A 22,864-nucleotide genomic window follows, 5' to 3' on the forward strand; every position below is an offset into this window, starting at 1 on the left:
TTCACAGTGTGACAGTTAAGGCTCTTGCAGGTGTGGAAATTTCCATGAGGACCCCTGCACTGTACCACACGCTTTGCAAGTGAAACGAACTGATCTGGAATCACAAACAACATGCTTGTAAGATGCTGAGGCATGTGTTTACACACGCAAACGTCGGCACTCAGATTACATGTGTAGTGTGTGCTCTTAGAAGGTGTCACACCACAAGGAGGACAATCAACACAGGCATTATTCCTGGTTAGATATTGGTGTGAAGACACTTGTAAGAGGGGATTGCTGCCAGATAAGATTCCTTTCATGGTTTCTCATCACAGTAACATCTGCACAGCAGCTAGCACAGGAGCAAAGTGTCTCTCTTTTGTAGTATTGATAGTTGCTTCTGTAGGACAAGCTAACTCTGATTAGACAATAGCAGCATGCTATCAAGGAAAGGCTGTATGATCCAAGGCGAGGGAAGGGCTTCCCTTTGTACAGACATATCTCCTTTTGGCCTCAAATCAAGGTTGCAGGCCTGGCTGCATTCCTAGCCCTTCAGCCTCATACTGACAATGGCCCAAACAGATCTATTAGAATATGTCAGCTGATGGGATTGCATGTGTGTGTAAAAAAAAAAAAACCCTTCATGAATCCCACCCCTCTTAAAGTGAGAAGAGTTATGGTTTGAAGAAGACTAGATTCCTGTGCACACCCTGTCAGCACATGGTGGGGAAAGGGAGCTCTGTCAATTTCAAAATAATTACCACCTGATTATCAAAGTAAACTATCAAATGTGTCACATGGGTGGGCATATTGATGGCACAGTGACAATGCACTAAGAGGTGGTAGAGTAGCATGAAATGTGATACATCTCACAACCAGCTTGACTGTTTTGTCAGCATCAACACGGAAAAAAACAACTACCAAACCTCACAGAAATATTATTAAAAAAGAGAAAAGCAAAAGTGAGTCCTTAAAGGAAGTTTTTTTTTTTTTTTGGAAGTTACTGTAAATCAGCGATTGCATTATCACAGGCGGTTTGGTAATCCTGTCAGAGCATAAGTGATATATCACTTGGGGGGGGGGGGCAACTCGACTAGGGAGTAAATCTTTTCGCCTGCAACTCAACTAATGACTCACCGTCACCAGCTCCTTCATCATGCAACCGCTGGAAAGACTCAAACTGCGTTATCAGTCCCACAGCTGCTGTTGCCCAATAGAGAGAGCGGCCGGGGGGAAAGTGGGCCGGACCGCACGCCCTCCAAGGCTTTATAAAAATTCCCTCATACACCCGCCTTGGTGCTTACACGTAATAAACAAAGCGACGCTTCTGTCACTGCTGCGTTTTTTTTGCGCTGTTTGAAAAAAAGAAAAGAAAAGTTTTGTGGACATTTTTTGGGAGTGTTCATCTCAGGATAATCAGACAATCAAGTGAGATCCTAAGGTAGGTTTCTGCTCCAGAGAAGACAGCTATTTTAACGTTTTTTAAATTGTTTTATGGGGAATTGAGCGCTTACTTGCTAGTTTTTTTTTTTCCCTCGAGCATGTCTGAACACGTTGTTGTTCCTGTTACACGGTGCAACTGCGTTCAGATACAATACTGATAAGCTGAACTGAACTGAAAGCTGCAGTCTTTGGGACGTGCGCCAGTGTTATTCGACAGAGAATGAGGCATTTCGGACACTTTAGTGCGTTATTTTTTAGTTCTGCCTTTTCTGTTTTCCCACATATTAACATGCAGAATGTGTTATAATATAAATGCAGTATATATAGTATTTAAAACATCTCCACAATTTCCACAATGCATTCCGATATTAAAGGGTGGAGGAAGGAGGGCGCTACTGCCAGCGCGTATGGTGTGGAAACAGGTGGGGGAACTTTTTCGCAGGTCAACATGCTTTTCACACGTGACCTCTGGGAGCACGCACACGCGCGCGGAGCAGGAGGCTTTTATGTCAAATGCTGCAAATATTACCAGGGCAATAGTTGCGTAACAAATCCTCTTTGCTTTCTAGCCTTAATATTACGAAAACAAACAAAAACATGGGTGGAGGTGGAGGTGAAGGGGATGATGCTTGTAACTGGCTAAATCAGAAAATAAGTGTTGTCTGTTTACTTAAGGCATTAATGGCAGTCTGCCAAAGTATAAACATATGGCTGCATTCAGACCTGTTTTGTAGGCAGTGTCTTCCAGTCCATTCTTATGTTGACATATCCAGTCACCAACCCAGTCTAAAAGATTATGAACCTGGTCTCAGGAGTACATGTCAGAATAAACAGCAGCAGCTGTGTGTGTGTGTGTGTGTGTGTGTGTGTGTGTGTGTTAAAGTGTTGTTTTTTTTCCTTGCTGGTGATCCCCTCAAGCCACCACCCCCCCCAATCACCAACTTACTGTACTGTTGTGGAGACACCCACTTTTTGATATGTTTTACAATCTGAAAATGTAGGTCTGTGACAGCTTAGTTCAGTAGGCCTGCTGCTGCTGCTGTGCTGATATTTCAGAACCAGGGATTTGACAGATTAAGCGAGTTCCCAAAGATTAGGGAAGCAATCATTGTTTCTGCAGATGGATGCTGCTGACTCGTGGATTTAAAACTATATGGAGGCGATGGGAGGGGAGGATGGCCTGGCCTTGATTCCGGCCCCCTAAAAATCGAGACTGGCCGTCCAAATCTAATCAGTACATATGTTTCTCTCTCTCCCTCAGCGAACAGAGAGAGACTTTGAGCTCAGCGCTGTTTTGTAACTTGGATGTTCTGGCTTAAAGTAGTGTGTCGCATCAGTGGATTTACTGTGGAGAGCAAGCACTGATGTGCTATGTAGGCCTGCATCGGTGCTGTTGTTGTTTTCCTCTGAAGCTTTAACCACATTATTTCACTGTCAAGTGAAAACATTGCATTTTCAAAAATCCTGCTTTTCAAGAACTGACACTTAAAACCTAATCATTCAAATCATGTTTACTGTCCAAACTCAAAAGTAATGGATTATCAGTTGCATAAGAGCAGGATGATACAGTCACCTAGAGGTTTTATTGCAGTGTATGTTGTCATCTGACTCTCAGTTAACATTTCCAAATCTTTGTTTTGAATGTGTACCATCCAGTGTTCCACTAAAAACCGTAGTGTTTGTGTTCTTTGTTGTACAGCTGATTCTGAGCTACACATTTTTGATCATCACAAGCCTATATCCTCCCACAGTTTCCTGTTCGTGATTGCATAATACAGTCTCACTTCTGCCAGGCCAAAAGCTGTTTTAGTGAATAGTTTGTTTTTTTTCCCTACAGCCTGTCATTTTCAAAAAAAAAGAAAGAAAGAAAGAAAGAAAGGGGGAACCCCCCCCCCACACACACACACAAGTTTCCATAGGGAATATGCACATTGGAACACATAGGAACTGGTTTTACTTGGTTAGAAACAATGTGTGACTGTTGCCAATTACACCATTTTGGAGTGATGCCAGTTTAAAGAAACCCACCCCCCTGCTGTAGCAGCAACATAGAATCCCTGTGAGAAAAAGATACGCCGCAGAAACATCACTTCCCTTTTTAATACACTGGTTCAGGCAGTTGGCTACTTACTGAAAATCAGAGAAACAAGAGTCATTTGAAAAAGTCAGAATTAACTTTGACAATCCATCGCATAAGAAATGTCAAGGCAGCAGCTCTCCTATCTTGTTGCTTGGGGTCAGGGTGCTGTGGGATTAAACTGAAACTGCTCCCTCAGTGCGCTTCTCTCGGCCAGGTGAAACATTAGCTCAGCAAGGTGAACAGTCAGAGGCGCACCACTGGTGTAAACAGCAGGTGACCTACTTGTTTCGGCCTGCTGTCCAGCCAGACTCTCGTTTTCTCTCTCTCCCTTGCTCTGCTGCCAGCCTCACTAACAGGTGGCGATGGCGGCCAAGCTCAGAGGGAGCCTGCACTCAGATTTTTTTGGTTAATGAGCTCACTGAGTCTGGTTTTACGTCGCTGTGTTTGCAAATAAGCTTGAAAATAAGCTTAGGGGATTCCCCCACATGCGTTGACTCTTAAACTGATTTTTCCTGTTTTCTACACTGAAACGGCCTGAGTTACTTCATTTCTCAAAGTCTTGATGATCACACAAACGTGCCCTCTCTCACATGGCTGTGGAATCTCGGCGGGGGCTGATCTCTTGTCCTCCCTCAACAAAGCTCCTGCAGTGCGATGGCGGCCATGTTTTTGAAGGCCTCAGCAGAAAAATGAACCTGTTGTTTGATACTCCTCTTCCTCTGTGCTATTGTGAGGTCCGGCTGGCTCCGGTCTCCAAGTCAGAGGAGCATGTGTGTATGTGTGAATTTGTGTGTGTCCAGGGCGTATTCTACCGGACAACCGTCATCTCCACATTTGAAATGCAATGAATCACTTCCTCTAAAAGAGCATCTCGCTCCTATGGCCTCATCGCAGCCCAGTAGGTTGACGTTAATTAATTTTTCTGCTGTGCCTTTAATACAAAGACAAACAGAGAGACAGAGAGCACAAAACAGATGGATGGAGCCTGGAAAGAGCAAACATAGTGATTGCAACCAAGCAGAAACCAAGACAAACAGAGAGAAGTGGCAGAATGCAGAGAGCTAGGAAGCCAGTGGAGAGCTGAACAGAGGCCAGGATGGTATCGATGGGAACCGGGGGTGTCTGTTGCTTCCTGTGTCTGTGTGTGTGGGTGGGTGGGGGGTTGGTGTCAGTGAAGGGGGAGAGAAGAAGAGGGCAGGCCCCTGGCTCTCAGGAGCCACCGGGGCCAGTGGACAAAGAGCTCTCTTAACTGGCTAATTCGATTTGCATGCAGAGCCGCGGCCTGACCGCTCTCCTCCAACACAGCTCCATGATACACACAGCCTGACTTCTTTTTACACGTCCCCCCTTTTCCTTTCTCTGTCCTTTTCTGCCTGCCTTCCTCAGTCTCTTTCTCTCTGTCTGTCTCTGTCCCTCTTTTCTTCATTCTTTCTCCTGAATCTTTCTCAAACAAGGCCTCCCTGTCTTGAAATTATTGTCTGCAAAAGGGACAGCTTCTGTTTTCAGTAGTTTTTTTGGCTACAACTTAGTATTTGTAGGCAGTGGGGGGTGGGAATTACTCAGAAATCACATTTCCTCTTTTTCTCTTCACTAGACCGTCCCCTTTATCCGTCAGCTATCAGTCTTCCTACCTGTGTACTCTGCCTGTCAGGTTGTGCATGAGACTTTCTGTCTCTGTGTCTGTGTGTATCTGTTGTGGGCATTTTACGGGTGTGGCCTGTTATGTGGTTGGCGTGTTAGTGCAGACCAAGGTGCCAGTCTCTGCATGTTCCTGTGCCTGTACACCTGTGTGTAGGTGAGTGCATTCAGGTCTCTAGTAGTCTCTTTTATCAGCTTTGTGAAGAAACACAAAGCTAACAAACACACCCACCCCAAAGTTCAAGCAGTCTGTCATTTTACTGTCTGCAGGTCAGCCACCTATAGTTTGCCAACCTTTTCTGCACCTTTTTAAAAAGAGCTGTGAGATCAGTGAGAAAATGATAATACCTTAGTTCACTGAGACGAACACACTTAGTTTCTGGAATTTGGGAAAGCCCAATATTTTACCATGTGATTTATCCCGCACATTTTCTAAGCACATCTTTTCTGTCTCATAACCTGAAGCATATTTCATTTGAAAGGCTGGAAATCTCAGAAACACAGACTGAACCAGTCACTCACCAACTATTCTCTCTGATTCCTCCTCAGGCTCTACAGCTCTTTGAAATGGATGACATCCAGGTTGTTGAGTCCAAACCCCTGCTGGTTGACAGGGAGCTGCCGGTATGTATTCTGAACAGAGCCAAATCAAATAATATTATAAATACTTGTCAGAAATGTGTTTTGGCCTGGTTAAGTAGTACACAGCATAGCTCTAACTGAACTGTATCACTTTGTGACACTGTTTAGTCCAGAAAGTAAGATAAATGAATTAATTATTGTTATAATGTAAAAATGTTTTTTTAGTAAGAAAGTGAAAAAAATATAAATAATAGAGAACAAACTTATATTAGCATCTTTGAAACATTAAAGCACTCACATACCGTCACCAGAGTTGCACAAACCTCTAAATTAGTTTTGATCCATGATAGAAATATCTTAATCCACACACACACACACACACACACACACACACACACACACACACACATATATATATATACACATACATATGTGTATATGCAAACACAGTGACAGTTATGGAGGAAATGTGTGCCAGTTATTTTTTTCTTATTCAATTAAGTTTGTAAAAATATACAAAAATGGCTTATCTTACAATAAGAACTTACCAAATCCCACTAAGTATCCCACTAATTATAACTAATAAAGAAACAGGATTGAAAACATAATCTAAGAAGATGTGGCAAAGAAAGGGGATATCAGTCAAGCCCATATCAGTCTAAGAGTAAATAAGTTATACAGTTGAAACTGAACCTACTGCCTCATATGGCGTGTGGTCATATGGATGTGAAAATGCATGCAGCGACAGGATGACGCCCTCAGGATATTGGATTATAGCATGTCACACTGTAATTGCATTAGTCTTATATATTTTCATCACTCTGTTCTTTCCTTGCAGGGTCTGAGGGAGGCTGTGCAGCAGCTCGTTATCAAGGTACGTTTGCACATACAAGAAATTAGATCCTGTATTTATCATTCCCAGCAGCTGTAAACCCAGCTCTTTTATTTGAAGCTTGTGTTGACAGATGATACCAATTAACAGTTGTATACACAGACGGTTTTACTCTACGTTTTATTGTTTTAGCTTATCTAGTACCATCTAGTGGTAGATGAAAAGAAATACTCAGCCACAGACCAACAGTGGTTGCCGTGGTTCATCTATCTCAGTGATGACCTTTCATCCACTGTGATTTTATTAGGCCTAAAATCTAATTGAGTCTCCGCTAATTTAGTCTGCTACTGAAAGTGATGAAACGCACTTTGGACTGGGTTTGTAAGATAATGTAGCCACAGTGCATCAACCCTTTCACACACTCACACATTTTGGTTAGTATGTGGGTGCTGCTGAGTCATGGCTGAAACCATCCCACTTACATGTGAAAGAAGTTGTTAGCCTTAAAGGCAAAGGCTTAGTATGAAGTTCATATTCAGCAGTAATGTAGCCTCACCTTAAACATGATTGCTCCAATCTGTGTTTTCAGTGTCTGTTCGGTTCTGGGTCTTCTGGTCAGGTAGTCAGGTTAGTGGGCAAAGATCTTTACCTGAGATTTTTTGGCACCAACACAGAGCTAAAGTGCCTTTAAAGCTGTTTTGGCTTACTTTGGTGTCACACTGATGACCTTAAGTATCCTTGGTATCTCTGCAGTGACTGAGCTTAACAATAAGTGACACAGGGTAAGTGTCAATATTGGGGATTTACCCCTAAGCACTGATTGTAAATGCATAAACATAGACACGCTAATCCACCGTCTTTTTCACTTTGAGTTTCATAGGTGCCTATACGTGCATGAGCGCACGATGTATTGCCTGGCAGGATTATCTTGGCTGTATGGCTTACATGCTCGAGTGTGTTTTGCAGAGGCAAGAGGGTGGGCGGAGCAAGGAGCGGTGAATCCCTTGATGTTTACGTGTACATTACGTCCGGGTAAATAGGTTAGACGCCGCCTTGGATGTTCCTCTAGAGGAGATCACATGCAGATCCATCCAGTCAAAACTGGTTTGACAACAACACAACAGGCCGTCTTGTACTGTTGACTAGGCCTATAGTACAGGTCAGGTCACTGTGAGGCAGCTTTTTATTATTTTTTTCTAATTGTTTTCAAATTGAAACTATTTGATTTCTAAATTATATTTTGGTAAAAATATAAAATTTATGGCTGCACATGGCTGTTCTGACATATTCAGCAGTATGTTTTCTCGAAAGTGATCTCTCTAGGAAGAGACACTGAAATGTATTTCATTCTGTCTGTATTGCTTCAGGTTATATAGGCCTATTAAATCATACCAGATATCCACCCAGCCATTGACTGTTTATGGCGGTCATCAAATGTCTTTGTTTGGATGTTTCTAGCCTTGAGAGACAGTTTACTGTCATGGTCAGTGCTGTAAAAATGTATATCATATTATTAAAATCTGGTGTTAAATATTTGCTGAATAATTGCTGCTGACGTCCCTGCACTCATTCATTCAACATGTTTTCCAACTGGTCCCGCACCCATACTTACTCATCATGTCAATACAGTAGCTGATGGCCTTCTGTCTGACATTGGCTGATCCAATTTAGGGATCTCTTCATCTAGAATTAGCTTGTTTTGACCAGCCTGCAAGGCACCATGGGAGGCCAGGAGCTTAGGCCAACTGGTAAGCAGCGGGGGTATAAAACAGAGCAGTGCAGAGCTAAGCAACCTCAGAGTCTCAACCAACTGTTGGATCTATATCTCAGAGAGCCATTGCATCTATACTTCGTTTTCCATTAGCGAGCAGTGTTGGAGTCCCCTCCTGCAAACATGGTTCTGGAGGATTCTGAGGATGTGGAAATGATAGTCGCTGAGATAGAAGTCAGCGTAAGTAGACTGAAGGCTGCATTGAAGTGTTTGCACTGAGTAGCTTCCAGTGGATTTGTTGGATTATGGTGCCTGCTGGACTGTAGCCTCTGCAGTTGGAGTTGGTGCATTGGGTTCATTGCTGGATGGACAATAGTTTGATTTGACTTTTGTGGCTCATAAGAAAGAATGGACCAGATTTTAATCAGTAGATTGTCTTTGAAATGGTTTGTCATAACTAGATGAGGCAGTAATGCAGGATTGTGTGCATGAATTATTACAAAATGCAAGAATGAAGGTCATGTAATTTGGTAATTTTACACAGTGTAACAAATGCTGTTTAACTGCGATTGAATTCCTTACTATTTTTACACAGCATTGTAAATATTTTTTACCCACACATTTTAAGCTAAGCTTGGTCATCCTGTTTTTGCATCTATAGGAGCATGATGTGGAGACTCCTCATGGAAGAATCCACTGTACGATGAAGGGGGCTCCTAAGGGGGACAGACCAGTCATCCTAACCTTCCATGACATTGGACTGAACCGTAAGCCTGGCTCCTTATTCAGCTCAATCTAGGTGAAACATCTGTTGTTGTGCCTAAAGCCTGGGGTGTTTTGAATTACTGTACCACGTGGGACCAGATTAGGTTCACCCAGCTAACTTTATAGTGTTAAGTCTATTGCATTATAGTATCTAAACTCTTCCAAGGTTATGAACAGATTTTTGTGACCGTGTCAAATTTTGCGCGATGATGAGGAACAACACCTGCATGTTATTCAAACTCTGCAAGTGTTGTGCTTCTCAGGTTACTTTAGGTCATTTCTATTTCTTAGCCAAGTATCATTTATCCACCTCCACCTCCCTTTTTTCCCCCCAGACAAAACCTGCTGGGACACGCTCTTCAACCATGAGGACATGTCAGAGATCATGCAGCACTTTGCCGTGTGTCACGTTGATGCCCCCGGGCAGCACGAGGGAGCTAACACCTTTTCCACTGGGTGAGCCAGACACACAAACATGCACTCACTCGTGCTTCCTGTATGTCAAGCAGTCTGTGACCTTTGACATCGACAGGTAGATCACTGCGGATGTACTTAAGGGCGACCTAATTTGCCAAGTGTGTTGCAGGGACAGGTGTTTATCTCGTTCAGCCTAATCTCTGCTTTGATGGTGGGACTTTGCCTCACTGTTAACGCTACCTGAACATGACATGAAAGCAGATGGTGAAACACAGATGAATGCTATGGGCTGATATCAAGAATAAGGAGCAATATAGGGCAGTGATTAGATAGCGGTTGTTGTTATAAAATTGCTAACTAAAGGTTTATAACAATATGTGTTTTTTGTTTTTCCAGATATGAGTACCCCTCCATGGACCAACTCTCTGAGACACTCCCCCTGGTGCTGAAGCACTTTGGGTAAGTTGAGCTGCAATTTTCACACTGACTGCTCACTCTTAAATTTAAGATATTTTCTAACCTGTTGTTCTAACAGTATCCATATATCTATGTGTACACCAGGCTGAAGAGTGTTATTGGAATGGGCATTGGAGCTGGGGCCTACATTCTGACCAGATTCGCTGTAAGTTTGGCCCACCCCACCCCTACCCTCGGGCTTTATAATTATGAGTTTTAATCAATCTTGGATTAGCAGAACCAGCTAATGTGTTTCTACTTTTTGCTGATTTTTGGCAATATAGCGCTGCTTATTGCTTGAGCCTGCTGAGCCATAAAAGCCTCAGGAATGTTCCAGATCAGCTCAACACTAACACTCTGCTCAGTAGGAGGCCCCACTCTGTTGACACAAGGCTGACAGAGATACAGCATTTAACTCCTTACTGCAGCCTTCTCGTCAACTAAGTGTGAATTATTGCATTATATATTTTTTTGTCTAACATTTATTTAACCACAAAACACAAAGTATCCCACAAAATCCATATTAAAATCATTTAACAGATTTCATCCAAAAACGACTTCAATGGCACCTTAAAACAACCCAAACATATTCTAGGACCATAAAAATGAACTAAGACCAATCACATATGTTTTCGCTAAATCCAACAGTTTGTGTTACAATAATAAAACACTAATTTTATGTTATGTGTGTTTCAGCTGGACTACCCCAACATGGTAGAGGGCCTGCTGCTTATCAACATCAACCCATGCGCTGAGGGATGGATGGACTGGGCTGCACACAAGGTAACACCCACAAACCCACATTAACAGCTCATACATACACATATATTACTGTCTGAAACATCACTGACTGGTAACTGTGAATATTGGGCTTGCAGAGCTAACAAAAATGTAAATACTGCATTAAAATGAAATGTAATGTCTAATTTCAGATCAGCGGCTGGACCCATGCCATGCCCGACATGATCATCACCCACCTGTTTGGAAAGGTACAGATTCAAATTTGGAAGGATTTCTTGCCTGAATGGGCTAGTATGTTGTTTTCTAGCTTTTTTTGGTCTTAAAGTGTCACTGAGTTTAACTGATTTTTGTGTTTGGTCACCACAGGAGGAGATCCACCACAACCAGGACCTGATTGCAACATACCGTCACCACATCTTAAACGACATGAACCAGTTTAACCTGCATCTCTTTGTCAAGTCCTATGAAAGGTAAACACATCAAAGTCAGTCTACCTGTTGCCTTGGCAGGTCGTAATTTCTAAGTGGGCATTCAAGGCTAAGAAATACACTAAATAAAGTACAGCCTGAGTTGCAACAGGGTATAGAATCTTTACTTTTCATTAACAAAAAGCAGAATTTGTGTCAGACTTTTCCATAACATGCTTATATCTGTCTTGACAGCCGGAGGGATCTGGAAGTTGAGAGGCCGGTCCCTGGAAGCAATGTCAGAACCCTCAAGTAAGAAAACATAACTTGCTGTATATGTTTCAAATTTCAATATAATGTATATTATTTGACATATGTTTAATGTGCAATTGTTTGTGTTTCCCTTATCCAGGTGCCCTTCTTTGCTGGTGGTTGGTGACAGCTCTCCTGCCGTGGAGGCTGTGGTGAGTTGAGGCACAATCATTGATCACACATAGCCATTAAAAACAAGGCCCTTATGCTAATGGATTAGACTTCTCACCGCTATAACCCAGCTAACTTGCGCCAGACGTGTTTTCCGTTCGCTCCGGTCACCTCTTTAAGCCCAGAGATATGCAAGATATAACGCTCAGGGACGGCAGTCTAACATGACTTAGGCGAGACACAGAGTAGTTTTTAATCTATTAAAGTTAAGTTTCACTGTTGCTGCTTTGTTGCCTTTTATTAACCATTGGCAGTGCAAATAATGTAGTTTTCCAGCTTTGGCATTTTTTATAATATGCAATATACAGTTATATTACTTAATACATTTGTTTTATGTGTACCTACAGGTTGAGTGCAACACCAAGCTGGACCCAACAAAGACTACCCTGCTTAAGGTAAAGGAACCTGTTTCTCTTTCTCCGTCATAGCCCTGCTTCCCCTCCCTCTCCACCTTCTGTCCTATATCCTCGGTTTAGATTATAATAGCCTTGATGGAAATGCATCGGCTGATAAGATTCCAGTGGCTCAGCATTTACCTGGTCACATATTAACCAGAGTTAGGACAGCTGAATGCGTCCTCATGCATACGCACGTCGCCTCAATCTTCTGTAACTGACCTACTTGTGTTGGCCTATGGCAGCATTTTTATGATCCGCAACTGAAACCTAATGGCTGTTCCAGCTAAAATGGGTGCCATTTATTGGGGTTAAACTGTTCAAGGGTCTAGAGGAACACTGACTGGAGATAGCAGGGGCAAGGTGTTCAAGCTTGTTCAACTGGGACGTGCCAAACGTAATGGGTGGGGGTAATGGTGTGTGTCGGCCGCTCCGCGAATGTACAAGCGCCGACGTGCTAAATGCTAATGGCCTCTTTTGTGTTTTCTCTCCTCTCTCCAGATGGCAGACTGCGGTGGCATGCCCCAAGTTGACCAGGTGTGTATGTCTGTGTTTGTGTGACAGAAACGGCTTTGGCAGAGACGGCCATTAATGTTGTAGACAGGCAGGACAGGGCTGGATAATCAGCGCAGAGGGTCAGGTGGAAGGGTGGATGGCATAAGAAGGATGCACCTAAGAGCTATTAGCAAGTAGCAGACAAGAACCACATTTGTCAAGTTGTAATCCTCCACCATACACAGCACCTGCTCATAGCAGCTGTCATATCTCAGACCCTGAGCTGTTGGATGAGAGATTGAGTCTGTCAATGTTATGTAAACAAGTATGATAATTAATGACAAGAGGACTAATAATCCACCCCCCTCCCCGAACCCCCTCCTTTGTGTTCTCTTTCTCTTCAGCCTGGAAAACTGACAGAGGCTTTCAAGTACTTCATTCAGGGCATGGGATACAGTAAGTATTCAAGATATGCAGTGTTTATGTTGAAGCTGAAATTGCTCAATTGTACAGCTACCAGAAAACACTTTCTACTTGTTGAATTCAGAAAAGATGAATTTTCTGCCACCTTGTGGTGAGACAAAGTTTAGCATCTTACTCTTCACTCCTTAGTGTTGGCTAATAAATGACTCCTGTTCCAGCTGGGGTTTGGTCGTACTTAATGTACAGTTTTGAATGCAGTTATTATCCACTATTCAGGTTAAATAGCTTCATCAAAGTTACATAGTTACAGTATTTATTACATCATTTGATAACTTTTACTGATGCATTGATGTGTAAACAGAATTTGTGTCCAAGAAGAGGTTTAGAGTAACATGAATTTGGGTAAATGCTTCAGTTACTCTACACCTGTGTCTCACAACTGCTCTAGAACAAGCTGCCATGAAAACAGTGCATTTACTAATTCCTCCTCCTCAGTGCCCTCTGCCAGCATGACCCGCCTGGTCCGCTCCCGCACGGCCTCCGGCTCCAGCGTCACCTCCTTCGACGGCAACCGCTCCCGCTCCCACACCAGTGAGGGCAACCGCTCCCGCTCTCACACCAATGAGGGCAGCCGCAGCCGCAGCCAGACGACCGAGAACCAGCGCGGCCGCTCCCACACGGACGGCTCCATGGACGGCTCGGCCAACAGCAACGTGGACCAGGCCGTGCCCAAGTCCACCGAAGTGTCCTGCTAAGCGAGCCTCTGCTCCCTGGACACCCCACAAAAAACAAAAAAAAGAAACCCTCTCAAGGTCCCTTCGGTTCATGCTGCGCTGCCTCTAACTGACACACACACACACACACACCACACACACACACACACACACACACACATTCCTATGCACATACACATTGATGTGGAGAGGGACACTAAGATAGCATACCTGGATTTGTTAAAACGCACAACGGACGCTCACCTGCAGAGTATTCAGTGCAGCTGAGATGGCCTAATTTGAAAATATGATGTCTTTTGAGTGGGAGGTCAAGGGTCAACTGTATGCCTGTTTTGTCATTCTGAGAGAGTCAAACATATCTGAACAGTAAAAGCTCTGAGCTCCTGAGTCAGGTGAGTGTGTAGTCAGGGGCAACGCAGCATCTGGGGACAACCGAAGCAGAGAATGTCGGAGAAAGCTGTGGCTGCGAGTACACCAGCTTGTACATGTATCGCTCATAATCTCTCATACGTATAAAAAAGTGTTTTAATTTCCATTTCTGCATTCCCTCATCCTGTTTTTATCCATTTTTACCATATTGACACAGCTTTCTCAAATATACGTGACTGTAAATGACTGTTTTCTGTTCTCACTGTAATTGTTTGATCATTTATTCTTTTATTTTCAATGTCTGAAGTGTTGTCGTTTGTACGTAGGAGCAGATGTGTAGATGTGGAGGGAGAATGGGGAGGCACTTGGATAAATGGAAAAAAAAAAAAAAAGTGAGTTTCCTTCACAAATTGCAAATGTAACTTTTAAAATTAAGGGACAGATTTCAAGTATATCATGTATATACAGCAAATAATACCTTTCATCTTGCCAGTGTCCATTTTTTCAAAACATCATCTGTTATTTTAACAATTTTCTATATGTTACACATCTGTTGTGAATATTTTCAGGAATCAAATGATCATTTTTAGTACATTCCAATGAGACTGTAAGCTTTGCCATTAATCAAAAACACTCTCTCAAACGCAAATTCAAAAGCTTTTACATCTTATGCTTCATTAATGGATCATGGCCTCAGACAAAGAGGTTTATTCTCTCTTTTTTTATGATGATTTCTATGCAATCAAGCACAACGGAACAAAGATGTGCCATGGAATTGTTCACTTTTTAGACGTGATGCTCCTATGTGGTTGTGGATTTTTTTGGGTGAGTGAAAATGATAGGTCCACATGTTAACATGAGGATAGCCATAGAACTTACCTGACACCTTCTACTCCCGTATTTTACTTGCACTACAGCAACATTTTTGCTTCGTAGAACACACACACGGCTTTGTAAAGATGCGATGCACAACCGTCTAATGCTGTAGAAAAGCATTAAAATGACATAACAGTTTGTATTTATTAAAAAAATTACAATAAAAACCTTGTAACAGATCTTCCCTGATTGTGTCTTTTTTTATTTAAAAATGTGGTCATTTATAAAAGAAAAACAGTCTTATAAGTAAGGCTTTGTCTTTGGCATATCAGTTGATCTCTTATAAGAAGAATTTCTTATGAAAAATAAAGGAAAATATCTACAGTAAAGCCTTATGACCTAAAGTTGGCTTGTGAGTCTAAAAACAATGTTTGACAGTTATTGAAAGCAGCTCAAGAGCATCACAGATGTTACTACATATGCCAGAAGCTACATAAATAAATTAAGCCTTCCATATTTCACACACTCACTGGCTGAATATTTTCATTTGCGAAGCACTTTTTCAAATATTCTTAAAAAACACATCATGCTTTATGAATCCATTCTGGAGACACATATATATATATTCCATATTTACAGATTTTTCCAATAGGAAAAAAGACCATAAAAAAATCCCTTGTACATAATCACATAACAAATACAAAACATTGCATAAGTAAAAGAAGTCAGAACTAAGTCAAGAGGCTCCTCAAGGCAGAGAGCATGACTGACGTGTCACTTCTCTAGTTCACGATCTCTGGGTAACCATAGTAACTCTCCAGATCAGCGAAGATGTCGTTGGGGTTTTTGCAGCTGAGGTTGCAGAAACAGGCCTGGACCCACATCATCTTCCAGGTGAACCCTGCCCCATTAGGGCACTCGAACTCCACGTCGATGGTCTTGGACTTGTAGGGGATGCAGCAGCGCTCGTCTGTGCAGACGCCGCAGTATTTGGGCCTGTACTGCTTCTTGCTAGTGCAGCCAGAGATAGTGAGGTTGGAAGGCAGATCTTCCCTGTAGATGTTCAGACATTTCTTTCCTGGCTGAGGGAGGAAGAGAAGAGAAAAGAAGTTAAGTCAGTTTTCCTCATGCAGTTCTTGTTTGACTGCCAGAGATAGTAAACAGAGCTGCTACCTTGATGTGTTTGGTGATGTCAACCTCGCAGGGCCGCAGGTTGCAGAGGCGGGACTCTTTGACCAGCTCACATTGCTCGTTGGCGTTGGAGATCCTCATGGACAGGCCGCGGCCACAGGTCTTTGAGCAGGGGCTCCATGAGGTAGTCTGGGTAATGCAGTTCTTGTGCCAGCTCCTGGTCTCGGCTGGAAAAGCTGAATTAACGTAGAAACAGAAAAGAGATAAATAGGTCATGCCATGATTATACACACTTCTTTGGTTCCCTGTTTATCATTTTCATCAAGAACTAGTTGTTCCTACATTTGTAATATTTTACTAGAAGAAGCAAAGGAGCTCTGCATCCCCTGGGTCTGTATTTGTTTTTTAGTCTAAACCCTTAACTTGTGCTTTCCTAGTAGTCTGGACCTAATTTGTTTCCTTATGCAACACAAGGAGATCTTCGTTCACATTCTTCCCTCCATGGCTCACAGCGCCGCTGCACTAAATGACTGGAAACTGGATGTTACCCAAAAACAGTGTGAGGGCTTCCACAGGAAAGGATTGGCCTGTCCCTGCACACACACACACACACACACACACACACACACACACACACAAACCTCATGATCCTCCTGGACTCCAAACTATACTCAGTAACTACAGACTTCAGACTTCTGCCAATTTCAAAGACAGCTGCTACTATTTTATTTCTCTAGTCCAATCACAACCTCTATTGACTATTCTTCTATAAATGTTATTTTTGAAATGTGAAACTATATGAACTCAAAAATTAGGTCGTAGGAGAGGTTGTCATACTTCTGCATTCCCATGCCTCCTATGACCTTTGTTATATGTATCAACAGACCTCCACCTACTCATGTAAAAATGAACTATCCTCCAGATTACACAAGTTACTTAAAATTTAACATGATCATTAGTTTACATAACTATACTTATAAAGCAATTACAATATGTTTGAGTAATAACAAGTCATTTTTTAAAAGTTTATTCCCTACAATTACCAAGATTTTATTCTCTCTTACAAGCATCTCTTTTGATTTAGTTCAAACTCAACAAAGACCTGTGTTGCGTTTCAGTCAGCTGGAAGGAAATTAGGAATTTGGCAGTGATATTGGGAGCTGTAATAAAAATTCAAGGAGTGCTTGCAAGATAAAGCCTAACTTCACAAAGCAAAACAATATACTACCCCACTCTTAGTAAATACATCCAAGGCGCCCTACCCTCTACTGCGTGTCGCGGGGCCGTCTTGCGCCCTCTCTTGGGTTCATCACAGATCCATTGCTCACAGCATTGTCCCCGTACTTTGACCCGACGTGGGGTTTGGCACCACACCCGTGGAGGTTGGGACTCCGTGCACAGTGACACACAGCCGATGGCACCGTTCACACACACACACTGGTATTTGCAGCTGGGCTTGAAGCTCTGCCCATTACGGTAGATCACACCGTCATGTTCACAGCCTGTTCCCACCATATCTGTTGTCACAGAGAGGAATGACAAGCAGTCACATACTGTATTGTAGAGACATACAGGGAAAAATGCAAACACTTGGAAGCTGCACGAATGTCATGGCATTTATAATCCAAACACTTATGAATGCACACATTCTTAGAAGTAGACATTTGTGACATTTTAGGATAAATAACAGTCTGGTTTTCTACTTTCTGTTGATGGCTGGTATCACATAATAGTGATTCAAAACTCAAACCAGTTAAAGAAAGTTTTTTTCCACAAGCAATAGCATAATATCAGTGTAATATATTTTTTCTCCACAGTGTGACATAAATATAATTAGCATGAGTGGCAATGGTCACTGTGATAGAACAGACAAAAAAGGCTCAACTGTATCCACACACACAAAAAAAAAAATTAAAAAGATGCTGTGAAGAAAAAAAGCAATAAAATAAAATACACATGAAATGATTATATTATTATAGTTTTGAACCATGAGTGTTGCTTTTTTGTCAAATGACAACCCAAAAATCTCTTCTCACAGTAGTATGTGCACTTTCCCAGAACATGCACAATTCTGGTTCTATTATTCTGGTACTATTTTTGCTACCGCTACATAGCCTATGTAGCATTTATAATTGTTTACTTACTAAAGCATGACCATACTGGATGCTACAGTGACTCACTATTGCAAAGTGGTAAATAATTGATAGCAAAACAAGACTTAATGTAAGCATTGCTTTTGACCACTGGGGACAGCTCTTGGTGAGTGAGTTTGCTGATGAACTCACAATGTTTCTTTAAAACTGGTAAGTAGACAGCTGTTAATGCTAACATTGGCTGTGTAGCAATAATAGAAGCTTACATATAGCACCTTTAATGTCAAAAAGGCCCTTCCATATGGGGTTTGCAGTATGATTCACAATCACATTTGTTGACATTCAACTGCTGTCACTGCATTCAAAGTGATTAAGGTTCAACAGATGATGAAGCTCATAAACCTACGCTTTGCTAAAGCTGTCAAAGTGTTTCATGCAACCACAAACTACTAAAATGAACAAAACTCTGCCAATGACTGCCTGTGTTGTTACTACGACAACCAGTGTTGATGTAGTAGCAAACACCTGCTATATTCAAGTCCAGTCTGCTTCTCTCCCAGCCTGTAATGCAGTATGGACAGTGAACAACATATGACATTAGGAAATAAACTAAGACTTTCCTGCTGTGCAAGAACACTTATTTGTTTTGTCGGTTTTGGTGAGTGACACTTACATGCACACACTCCTTTTTCGTACCTAGGCATGTCCGAGCTGTAATCACAGTACAGTCCCTTATGGTAGTCACATGTATCTGCCTCGTTGCACACTTCGCCCACCTGCCGGGCACAGGTCTTGCAGCAGTCACAGCCGTCCATGAGGAGGCTCACGCCCAACGGACACTTAGGGGTGACCGCGGGACATTCGCAGGGCCACTTGCAGTACTGCGTCCGGTTGTACTGCTCCGCAGGTGGGGATGTGACAGCTATGGCAGGCGGCATGGCAGTGGAATTCTGGGAGTAGGCCTGGAGAGAGGAAGGTGGACAAATTAAGCCTATAAGCAAGGTTCAGAACAACTTTCTGATGTGCATCAATATTCATAAAATACAGTACATTTTTCATAGCCTGACTAATTTCTTTTTAATTATATAATTAATGTGCTTTTATTACACTGAATATACAGTACTAGCTTTGGTCACACAAACCCCTGGGCTTTAGCAGCAACTGTTTCTCTCTGTTTGTGCAAAAATGCCATCTTTTATTACATGAAAGGTATTTCACCTCCTGTAGCGTGGCAGTATTTTTAATATCCTTAATCCGGAATTCTTTCATATCCAGTCCTCTTTGGTAACCCTGTCTCAGTAAGTCATTGTTCCAAAAAGGTCTCAAATCCCTTATTTGTACACCTCTGCTTCACTGCTTACATGGATGAAGTGCATGGCAGCCTGCTAATGTGTGGTCATGCTGTGCAATAAATTAAATAAGCCTATAAAAATGATTTAAACATCCAGTGGAGATAATCCTATTAAATCAATGACAAAGTCTTGATGTACTTAACACTTTGGAAGTGTTCCAGCATCATATTTAAATCTACAAGTGTGCTAAACAGTTACAAAATCCTGCCAAAGAAACATAATCAAGCTCTCCCTCCTCAGTGTGTTTTGACTGTTACGAGCTGCTTTGTGAAGCCAAGATCACACAGTAAAGAGCTCTGCAGCTCTTAAAAGCAGATGTTCTCACTGAAACAGGCCACACGAGGCACATTAACAGCCCGGTGCTTGGAGGTTCTTTTTGGACACTGGATGGATGTCTGTAGAGGAAACTTGTCTTTTTGATTTAGAGTGTGTTTTTCTGAAAACAAACAGGACGTTTTAGAGTTGAAATTAAACTCTGCTTATTTTGAGAATGTGGTTGGGCAGGAGAAAATGCGAGAAGATGATCTCTGGGTGATTGCTCAGTGAGTGAGAGGCTGAGATTTGCTTCTCAGGCAAAGGCAAGTTGCAATACATTTGCTACAAATGCTCTGATTAACGATGGTGCTCAAGTGCGGTAACACACTGACGCTGTAGCAGCTGCCATGTCCATCATAATTGCCACAATGTGCCTGGGTCTAGACAGGGAGTGAAACATTTGATTGGAGGTCCAATATTATCTGTACCCTCATAAATAATAACATGGTCCATATACTTGGCAGAGAAGAAGCTTCTGATCCATGAAAGACACACATACACATGTACACACATATACACACTTAATCTGCAATTAATTGTGAGAAAACATGCTTAATCGTCTTATGCATGGTGTACCCTATGTCATCGTTTCCCTGAGCTTGTTCTCAGCACTTGGAATGGAATTATGCTCATATTAATAACTGCTGTGTACGGTGTTGAAAGCTAATGCAGATAAATGAGTTTTAATCACAGCCGTGCCACCAAGCCATTCCTCAGAGGAGTTCATTTAGCCTGCAACTATCAGGCTAATTTACAAAAAAAAAAAAAAAAAAAAAAAAATCCACACACACAGACCTGTCCATTACCCTAACAAAGAAAGGAGAGCAGAGAAAGGTGGGGGGTTTAATAAGTTAATTATGAAAATTTGGTATAGGTCTAATGCAATGATTGTTCTGAAACGGTTCATCTTTGTTGACTAAATCTACCATGATTTTATTTAAAAGGTATTTAATCACTGTCAAGAAAGGGCTGCATAAACAAGCACTAGGTTAATTAGAGAAGCAGATACTTAAGAGAACTTGTACAGGCAGAGAAAGATGCAGAAATAATTTGGTGATCTCAAAATGATCAGGTTTGATACATCTAGGCTCAAGTGCATGTCACACAAGCCTTCAAAATCATCTCTTCCAATTGTTTTCCAGTGTGACCTCAAATAGCTGTAGTGTTTTGGTGATGGACAGCTAATAAAGAGCGTTGTTTTCTCTTTTGGGAGAGGTGACAGGGACTGACCCTTCTCTGCTCTGCTGGTTTGATCTTTTCTCCCTGTCAGCTTCTGGTCACATCAGATGACCTCTGGGAGCACTGCGCACAGGCACGGACAATCCTTTCCTCAGGGAAGAGGAAAGCATTTGAAAAAGAAAACGTTTCCCAAATAATGCCAGAGGGCAGAGAAGCAACCGTCACTCAGGCGTTGTTGTTTTTTAATTTCCCTCCAAAGGTTTGCAGCTCTGAAGAGAGGCAGCATGACCTTAAACTTACCTAGGATATTTCTATTACAATATCAGCCAAAACTATATCAACAGCATCCTATGTGAAATAATGAGCACTTATGACTTGATTTTAATATTAAGTTTTTTATCAGAAAGTAATTCCTTTTGGAGTAATATCCAAGTATAATCTGATCATTAGTGCAGTCATTATACCAACAGTTGCTAAATGGGTTTTAAACTACTCATAAACCTGTGTTAAACTCAGAAGCCTGCTATTTCTTTTAAAAACATCATAGAATGATATAGATCCAACAAATACTGACACCAGATCAATATGTTGCCTTTTACCCAAGCACCAAGTTTCCAAAAGCTGAATAGCTGTGCTGATGAGTTCAAGATGAGGAAGGACTCTGGGAAACGGGGGAACAGGAAAACACTAATGGAGCATTTTTAAAAAAGCTGTTTACCATATAACCACGAGGTGGCACTAAATTATAAGTCAGAGAGAGAAGCTGCAGGGTGGCAGCTTTTGCTATCTCACATTGCAAGTTTAACAGCAGGATGATTGAGGACAATAATGACCTCTCTCTTCATAGATACCAGAGAGGTTTGGAGGGATTAATGAGCTTCAGGTCAGTCAGTCTATTCAATCAAGCTTACTCTCAACCCACAAGTCAAGAAAGCTTGCCACTGTCAGTGTTGGCTTATCTTTTTTGGGGGCCACATCTACAGATAACCCACATGAGTAAAAGCAGGAATCCTACAATAGGAGGAAAGTATCAGCAGGATGCTGTCTATTAGGCTGCAACTTAAAGAGGAAAAAACAAGTTATGGTCACTTTAGATTCATAATTAAACATCAAGCACAAGCCCCTGCAGGAACAGCCAAACTAAGTTTGTCATTGCAATAACTTAGGTGCCTTAAAAACGACGTGATTACAAACTCACTGTTGAGGACGTCAAAGACATGTCAAAATATAGGCTATACAAACACTATATAGTCATTGTAGCAGGGGCTGGGAAAACCTGTAGGAGGTCACTAAAACTTACTGTGAAGTACTGCACACACACTGTGAACCCACACATGACGTTAATATTCTTTTCATGGTGTAAGAAGGAGTATTACTCAACACAGATGCATATTTTCAGAATTAAATAAATTTACATGACCGCTCTCCTGCTGTATAAAACAGAGACACATATGCAGCTTGCACGTTGAAAAAAAAAAAACTTTTGAAAAAGAAGTTTATCCTCCATCCCACCTGTTGAATCCCGCCTGCTGTTAGAATCCACAACAGGAGCCAACTCATCACTGGTGGAGAACTGCAAATGCATTGAATCCAGAATTAGTCCCGTTTTAAACGCACGCTTTGCACGCCGCTCTCCGCAGGTGTGCTACATCCTCGTCCCCGCCGCTGTCATCTCCTCCGCGCACCCTCCGGTCTGCCTGCGTCCCCGGAATCTGACAGCCTGTTAAAGAGTCCGGGCTGACGTAAGGTCTGAAAGGACGAGCCCCGCATTCTTTCTGACAAGGGGATGATTCCTTCTCTCCCTCCCGCTCCACTTTCACCCGATCCTCCTCCTTTCGGAGCGCTGGCAGGCCCGGTGGTTAGGGCGTGTCTGGAAACCCCGAAGACGCTCGTGGGCCAGGCAGAGGTCCCTTTGACCCAGCTGTTGCTTCATTTGAGATTAAAGGACAGCTCCATCTTTAAATAGCTGTCTTATGTCCATATGTTCTACAATCATTTCTCCTCTCGGTGCTGACCATAAGGAGAACC

The 22,864-nt window shown here is 42.2% G+C and overlaps 2 protein-coding genes across 2 annotated transcripts; one reads left to right on the top strand and one right to left on the bottom strand.

Moving 5' to 3' along the window:
• The first annotated feature begins 1,255 nt into the window (after window positions 1-1,255).
• Window positions 1,256-15,005, top strand: ndrg1a (N-myc downstream regulated 1a). Its single transcript, XM_018697572.2, has 16 exons — window positions 1,256-1,420; window positions 5,690-5,764; window positions 6,561-6,596; window positions 8,927-9,032; window positions 9,366-9,486; window positions 9,844-9,906; window positions 10,009-10,069; window positions 10,600-10,686; window positions 10,836-10,892; window positions 11,011-11,114; window positions 11,307-11,363; window positions 11,464-11,515; window positions 11,882-11,929; window positions 12,431-12,466; window positions 12,829-12,880; window positions 13,343-15,005. The coding sequence occupies exons 2-16, from the start codon at window positions 5,708-5,710 to the stop codon at window positions 13,600-13,602; spliced, it is 1,197 nt and encodes a 398-aa protein (XP_018553088.1). The 5' UTR covers window positions 1,256-1,420; window positions 5,690-5,707; the 3' UTR covers window positions 13,603-15,005.
• A 2-nt stretch (window positions 15,006-15,007) lies between these two features.
• Window positions 15,008-22,655, bottom strand: ccn4a (cellular communication network factor 4a). Its single transcript, XM_018697573.2, has 5 exons — window positions 22,349-22,655; window positions 18,664-18,952; window positions 17,160-17,414; window positions 15,940-16,133; window positions 15,008-15,848 (listed from the first exon to the last, which is right to left on the bottom strand). Exons 1-5 carry the CDS (start codon window positions 22,394-22,396, stop codon window positions 15,549-15,551), a joined length of 1,086 nt encoding a protein of 361 aa, XP_018553089.1. The 5' UTR covers window positions 22,397-22,655; the 3' UTR covers window positions 15,008-15,548.
• Window positions 22,656-22,864: the final 209 nt, after the last annotated feature.

The sequence above is a fragment of the Lates calcarifer genome, linkage group LG3, assembly GCF_001640805.2.
Source record: "Lates calcarifer isolate ASB-BC8 linkage group LG3, TLL_Latcal_v3, whole genome shotgun sequence".
Classification (NCBI taxonomy): Eukaryota; Metazoa; Chordata; class Actinopteri; family Centropomidae; genus Lates; species Lates calcarifer.

What these genes read in the sequence shown, in the direction of transcription:
- ccn4a (XM_018697573.2), bottom strand. Translation starts at nt 22,396, where the DNA reads ATGAGTTGGCTCCTGTTGTGGATTCTAACAGCAGGCGGGATTCAACAG. An exon ending in CGAAAAAGGAGTGTGTGCAT is followed by an intron (nt 17,415 to 18,663) that starts GTAAGTGTCACT and finishes CTGTGACAACAG; the next exon opens with ATATGGTGGGAACAGGCTGT. An exon ending in CCCGCGACACGCAGTAGAGG is followed by an intron (nt 16,134 to 17,159) that starts GTAGGGCGCCTT and finishes ACGTTAATTCAG; the next exon opens with CTTTTCCAGCCGAGACCAGG.
- ndrg1a (XM_018697572.2), top strand. Translation starts at nt 5,708, where the DNA reads ATGGATGACATCCAGGTTGTTGAGTCCAAACCCCTGCTGGTTGACAGG. An exon ending in CCATGACATTGGACTGAACC is followed by an intron (nt 9,033 to 9,365) that starts GTAAGCCTGGCT and finishes TTTTCCCCCCAG; the next exon opens with ACAAAACCTGCTGGGACACG. An exon ending in CAAAGACTACCCTGCTTAAG is followed by an intron (nt 11,930 to 12,430) that starts GTAAAGGAACCT and finishes TCCTCTCTCCAG; the next exon opens with ATGGCAGACTGCGGTGGCAT.